The sequence below is a fragment of the Lolium rigidum genome, chromosome 4 (genome assembly GCF_022539505.1).
Source record: "Lolium rigidum isolate FL_2022 chromosome 4, APGP_CSIRO_Lrig_0.1, whole genome shotgun sequence".
Classification (NCBI taxonomy): domain Eukaryota; kingdom Viridiplantae; phylum Streptophyta; class Magnoliopsida; order Poales; family Poaceae; genus Lolium; species Lolium rigidum.
In genome coordinates, this window is record NC_061511.1 from 38,870,134 (window position 1) to 38,876,498 (window position 6,365).

Below are 6,365 nucleotides of genomic sequence, written 5' to 3' on the forward strand. Positions count from 1 at the left end.
ATTCGTTCCATCTTCAATGTTATTTCTATTCAGAAAGGAAAATTGAGCAAAATAACCGCTTGGCCATCGTACATAGTTCATTCGTTCCATCTTCAATGTTATTTCTATTCAGAAAGGAAAACTGAGCAAAATAACCGCTTGGCCTGGATCATCCAGATTAACAGTCTCTTCCAACAAATCTACACTCAACGTGGTCCAGCCACGATCTCTAGTCCTAGCCACAAGTATATCTCATCTCCTCAAGGCTATAAGCTGCACCAATAGCATCCAAGCTACTGATTTTTCGTCCTACTTTTCTTCCCAGTCAGCATGCACCAATCAATCCTCCCTACTCCTTTGCGCCCTTAAATAGGTCGCTACATTCCTCTTCTCAAACCATCTCCACTCCACACACCCCACCGATAAAAAACACACAGAGACCACCTAGCAGCACCATGGCGGCCACCACGATGTCCATCTCATCCTCATCAGCCTTTGCCGGCAAGGCGGTGAAGAACTTGCCATCGCCGGCTGTTTTCGGTGAGGCCCGCATCACCATGCGCAAGACCGCTGCCAAGGCTAAGCCTGTTTCCTCGGGAAGCCCGTGGTACGGCTCCGACCGTGTGCTGTACCTTGGCCCGCTCTCGGGGGAGCCGCCAAGCTACCTGACCGGCGAGTTTCCCGGTGACTACGGGTGGGACACCGCCGGACTCTCGGCCGACCCCGAGACCTTCGCCAAGAACCGGGAGCTTGAGGTGATCCACTCTCGGTGGGCCATGCTCGGTGCGCTCGGTTGCGTCTTCCCCGAGCTGCTCGCCCGCAACGGCGTTAAGTTTGGCGAGGCTGTGTGGTTTAAGGCCGGCTCCCAGATCTTCAGCGAAGGAGGCCTTGACTACCTCGGAAACCCGAGCCTCGTCCACGCCCAGAGCATCCTCGCCATATGGGCCGTCCAGGTTGTGCTCATGGGCGCCGTTGAGGGCTACCGCATTGCTGGTGGACCATTGGGGGAGATCGTCGACCCGCTGTACCCTGGCGGGAGCTTCGACCCGCTTGGCCTAGCTGACGACCCCGAGGCATTCGCGGAGCTCAAGGTGAAGGAGCTCAAGAACGGACGTCTTGCAATGTTTTCCATGTTCGGCTTCTTCGTTCAGGCCATCGTCACCGGTAAGGGCCCGCTCGAAAACCTAGCTGATCACCTGTCCGACCCTGTCAACAACAATGCTTGGGCATTTGCCACCAACTTTGCACCCGGAAAGTGATCTGCCGGCGTCAGGTGGAAGATGGTTGTGCCTAGGCGACTGCAGTGAGCTGCACCTAGGCGCAGTTTGAATTGTACTACCACAATGTAAATTATGACGATCCTATGAAAAAGCGTTCGTAATTTGGTATATTGGTCCACTATTATCAAGTCAGGCATATTGGTCCAGGATACTATTTGTTGCCCGCTCTTACATGTAAATACTGGTGATGGAGCAACTCGTCCAAAGGATGGCCTGGAAGCAGCTATGCGTCTGAATATACCTAAACTTCTAATCCAGACAGACTGCAAACAACTAGCTGTGGCAGGAGGAGAAGGACCAACGATCTGTTGGTGCCCATATTGTCAAGGAGATGAAGGATTTGTGCAAGTCTTTTCAGGAGGTCAAGCTTCTTCATATAGGTAGAGATGCTAATAAAGCGGCACATCTGTGTGCCAAAGAAGCCTTAAGCGTAGTTAGCTTTAATCGCTTTGATGTAATTCCTGAATTCCTGACTGATGTTATTCAGTCTGAGTGTAACCGCTGTCCCGTTTAATAAAGCAGTGGATTACGATCCAAAAAAAAAAACTCGTCCAAATAACTAACTAAAACTATAGTATATCAACATCCATGCCCTTTTTTGACGAGTTGCTTCCATATATGGATGCAAAATGTTTCCTTTTTTCTTCTTCTCTAGGAGTGCAGTGTAGTATTATACTACTGTATCTTTTAAGTCTGATGGCAAGCCTAGAACTTTTGAATGATTTCGAATTAAGGGAATAAACTTGAAGAAATAAAGTAAATGAAACCGTACTTCAGGTTCGCTCTCTTGGTGGTGAGCGGCTGAACGTGAACCATGCCTTGGTGGGATCCACATTTCGTTTAACTTTACAAAGTATATAAAATCATAAATAACAATTTGCAATTCATGTGTAACAAATAAATATTTTAAAAGTCATAAACAAAATACTCTAAGACATATTAGAAGTAAGAGTCTGATGCTCGGATTTATGGGGACTTTAGACCTCAAGATTTTCCTAATGTTGAAGCGGACGAGACTTGAATTTTTCCCCCATGTTAGAAACAATGGCGAATCATAAACTTATATGTTAGAGTTATTTTCACAAAAGATGTTTCAGAATGGTTCTATACCTCCACTTCTTAGTGGAAAAAAAACAAAATAAAAGGTTAAACACTGATAAATTACTTGGCAACAAGTGTTCTAAAACGGAAACTTGATTCAACATGTTGTAAAGTAGTACTCCCTCCGATCCATAAAAAGTGCCGGGGTTTTAGTTTAAATTTGAAGCCCGGCATTTTTTATGGACCAGAGGGAGTACATCAACAAGCACAATTCTTGTTGTCCAAGTTCCTATAGTTTCCTGGCTGCAAAGAGTACTTAATTGAACTCAAATAATAGTATTCCTTAATAGTGGGCTGTCGACCAAGACACCTTTACAGACACCACAGCACCATTACGAAAATAATATAATTTTTCCTCGGTGCCATGAATAGCTGCTTCAAATGAGATTGGCATATTCCCCTCCATAAAATCGATAAACAGTGTATCATCCATCTGCACAGCCGCTACAAAATACTGTGTGAATTTTCCGATGGAGGAGACGAAGCTATCACACTCGCATTGTTCGCAGTCTATGAAAGCATACAGACTCTTCCAAATGGCAGTGAACCCACACATCTTTATATCAAACCCATCTCCGGGCACTTCCAAGAAGTTCATATGAATGGTTGCCTCGACGCTTCTCCGAAACATGATCAGATTAAAAACAATAGCACCATGTTCACCTTCCACCACGCTTCTAGAGAGCACGTCGAAAGTAGCCCGTCCCTCGATTAGGTCAAAACACCCATCAACTAAAATTTTGTCATTTGTATCACCCGGCAATGCCTTTATTCTGATATCAACTTCAACTAGGCAATCAAATTGCATGGACATGCCTCTTTTGGGGCTCAACAATCGCAGATAATCGCTAGCCTGAAATTTATTTAATTCAAGAGTTAGCACTCAACATACCAACATTCATTGATAGAACTTCTCTTCATCCAACATTTAAGGCAAAATTATCTGCATGGCACTAGATATATATGTGGTATTCATCATGGAAAAGAGCAAGCTCATTAGTTCAGAACCATAAAGGAGGTAATGAGATGTCCATCCTGCCACTAAAAGTGGTATCCAACTTCTGTAGCTCTCAAAAGTAATATCAGTCAGTGTGGTGTCCAGCAACAAATGGCCACAATTCGTTTTTGAATCCCATGAGGCAGTAATGGTCTAGTAATGGTGTGGTGACTGAGCAACTTAGACACAAAGGTTGTGTCATATAGCTGCCTTGATATAAACACAACTTCAAATAAATGCTTGAAGAGCATAGAAAATACTCACCGAATTGATAGTGAGCGGGTCATCTCGGGATCGGTTGAAAAGATAAATGCGGCGATAATCCTCGGAGTCTCGGACCGCGATGCAACCGTACACCTCGATTGGACCAGGGTAATCTGCCAGCTGCACCCTGGTAGAGAAGATTTGGAGCATAGGGCGCGGCTTGTGAAAGCACCGTTGCTGCCCAACTGAGGATTGGTCACAACATTGAGTATACCTCATAGGCGGCAAACAAGCTATTAATTCAAAGGAAATGAGCAGCACGATTAGTATAACAAGCATGTAGACAGAAGCATATTAAGACGTAGCGAACTTACTCTCGGAGAGTTGGTTCATCTGGTAGGTCTGGTGCCAGTAAAGGTCACCCACATGTCTCCGATGTCTGGACGACTCGGGGAGTAGAGTGATGTTGGGCCAGTCACGGGGTTTGGGTGGAACACCTAAGGCATCTCTCATCAAGTTTAACCTCTTGGCAGGTTCAACGTTGCAGACACTTTGAACAAATCGTAGCACTGATATGAATATTAGATTAGTTAACGAGTTGAGCATGTACAGGCTGATAGTACTTGTTGTTGTTAGAAGATGAGAAAAGTAAAATAGATAAAGAGTTGAGAGAATTCGTACCATCAGAGGGGTCTAGGGGGGTGTCCTCCAGATCACTGTCTTCCTCCTCTTCCTCTTCCTTGTCCTCCTCGTGAGAGAGAGCCAGCTCAGGCATAATTCGTAGATCGGTTGAACTTGCGCTAGGAAATTACTTGGATTTCCAAAAGCAATTATGGCTTGTGCAATGAATCGATTTGTTTTAGAGGAAACACGAAATATCTCTAGGAACAGATGGATCGAGAAGTCGTCGCCTGGATCGGTGTCTCCACCGCCGTCTCCGTCTCCGTCTCCGACAGGAGTTGAAGAAAATCTAGAATAGCAGCGACTCTGGATTAGATCTTGGGAGCAACCCGGTCAGACTGAATCGGTTGCGCTAGGATCAGCAGAATCTTGATCGACTTGCCAGGGCGCAACTATGTGATATGGAAATCACGGATAGGGGGGCAAATTGAGCGGAGATCCGTATGTAGCTCGGACAAAACAACCGGATCAATCTGGGCGCGACAGGGGAGCGTCGGCCGGGAGCTAGGACTCAGCGCGTGGCCGGAGGAGCCCGATGGCCGCCGCACTCTGCCCAGCGGCAGGCGGGGAGAGGGGCGGAGGCGCGGATGGACGCCAACCGGTGAGCAGGGGCGCACAGGCGGCTGCGGAGTGTGAAGGCGACGGCGACGGCGACGGGGGGCGGAGCCTCGCCGGATTGGGCGAGGGCGGGGCGAAAGGGAGCAGTCGGAGGACCGGGACAGAGAAAGCTCAAGGCCACGTTTGGTAGCCAGGCTGCAATTTTTGGGCCGTTTGGTTTTCTCGGCTTCCCGCTTTGTTGCACTTGGAAGACATCTCGCACGAAGCTGATGCAAAAAACGAATCTTTCGCTGCACGAGCAGAGATAGGAAGGGAGATTGCGCGAGCTGTGGCGCGCAGCGGTGATGGGGGCGGGAAGGATTTCATCACCTCCTGTCGTGTCCCCTCCTCTATTCCTACCACCTGACCACCTCCCTCACCACCAGTTCGAATCCTCCACTCCCCACCCCCAGTTTCATGGTCCATCTTCCGTCGGCAGGAAGGTAATCGGCGCACAGATCTCCAGTCGGCGAATAGCTCAATGATGTGGATCCTAGGTTTAAGCTACTTATTAGGGTGGCAAAGATTTCCCTTATTTGGCCTCTATGGCTACGTAGAAATGACAAGGTTTTTAATAATAAATGTTCTTCTCTTTTGCGGGTCATATACTATTGCGCAGCTATGCTCCATTCGTGGTTGCCTCTACAGCGTGTGGAGTATCGAGCCCTCTATACGGAGGTGTCTACGTGGTGGGAGGATACGGCGAGGGATATTTTTCCCAATATGGATGTCAGCGTGAACTGAGGATTGGCCCTCCTTTGTCATATCCGCGCTTTAGTTTCTTTGTTGAACACTTTGTTGAGAGTTTCATCTTTATTTGTTTGTAATAACTAGATCTACATGGCTGCGTGCATCCTAGCTTTGTAGAGGCAGGGTGTAATACTTGTTTTTCGAGTAATAAAGTGCCCATTATCGAAAAAAATGTGATAGTCGCTGATATCATCTTCACGACCTGACCATCGCTGTAGACATGCTTTCCATGTAGTTGTACATTCAGGTCAAAAGGAATTAATCAACACGCAGTCGTGTAACATTTTTTTCCGAACCATTCAGGAAAACTCTATGTGTATGTGTATATTAAAAAGAGGGTTGAAGTCAAATCGTGAAAAACCCTCAACAACATCGACTTGACCACCCCCCCCCCCCCAAAAACAACTCTAATGAGCAACATCATCATTGAGAACATCATGAGCGCCAAATAACATATATGGAGTAACCTCCAATTGGTGAAGCTTATGGTGATGATCACCATCAAGGCCACGATGAAGAAGTACCAAGAAATGATCATCGACACCATCCGAGGAATGACCACCGACATCGAAGAAAACCGGATCATGCACCTAGTGAGCCAAACGATGGTGACTTAGATGAACACCCAAGAAGGCTGCGCCATGATTCCCACGATCGTCATGATCGACTGACAAGGTATCAACTTGTTAATGCCTATGGATTGAAGGCTAGGGTTTAGTTAGAAGTAGAGGGCAAGTAGATCTCGAAGGTTTCAGCCGAAAAGTACTCGACGATTA

General features: G+C 46.8%; 2 protein-coding genes across 3 annotated transcripts; one reads left to right on the top strand and one right to left on the bottom strand.

Annotated features, from left to right (window-relative positions):
- The first annotated feature begins 384 nt into the window (after positions 1–384).
- LOC124707901 (chlorophyll a-b binding protein of LHCII type 1-like) lies at positions 385–1,367 on the top strand. The gene has a single exon (XM_047239592.1). It carries the CDS (start codon positions 435–437, stop codon positions 1,236–1,238), a length of 804 nt encoding a protein of 267 aa, XP_047095548.1. The 5' UTR covers positions 385–434; the 3' UTR covers positions 1,239–1,367.
- Positions 1,368–2,395: 1,028 nt separating this feature from the next.
- On the bottom strand, positions 2,396–4,493 carry LOC124648988. Of its 2 annotated transcripts, XM_047188673.1 has the most exons (4): positions 4,243–4,493; positions 3,936–4,130; positions 3,622–3,854; positions 2,396–3,213 (listed from the first exon to the last, which is right to left on the bottom strand). In XM_047188673.1, the coding sequence occupies exons 1-4, from the start codon at positions 4,334–4,336 to the stop codon at positions 2,644–2,646; spliced, it is 1,092 nt and encodes a 363-aa protein (XP_047044629.1). In that variant the 5' UTR covers positions 4,337–4,493; the 3' UTR covers positions 2,396–2,643. The 2 variants fall into 2 exon arrangements, with proteins under 2 accessions (XP_047044629.1, XP_047044628.1); XM_047188672.1 differs by having other exon boundaries at positions 3,936–4,314.
- Between the last annotated feature and the right edge of the window lie 1,872 nt (positions 4,494–6,365).

Bases quoted from the DNA above. Each gene is read 5' to 3' on its own strand.
- LOC124707901 (XM_047239592.1), top strand. From the start codon at position 435: ATGGCGGCCACCACGATGTCCATCTCATCCTCATCAGCCTTTGCCGGC.
- LOC124648988 (XM_047188672.1), bottom strand. From the start codon at position 4,245: ATGGTACGAATTCTCTCAACTCTTTATCTATTTTACTTTTCTCATCTT. The intron at 3,855-3,935 runs GTAAGTTCGCTA...TTGAATTAATAG, and splicing joins GATGAACCAACTCTCCGAGA to CTTGTTTGCCGCCTATGAGG. The intron at 3,214-3,621 runs GTGAGTATTTTC...AATAAATTTCAG, and splicing joins ACCCGCTCACTATCAATTCG to GCTAGCGATTATCTGCGATT.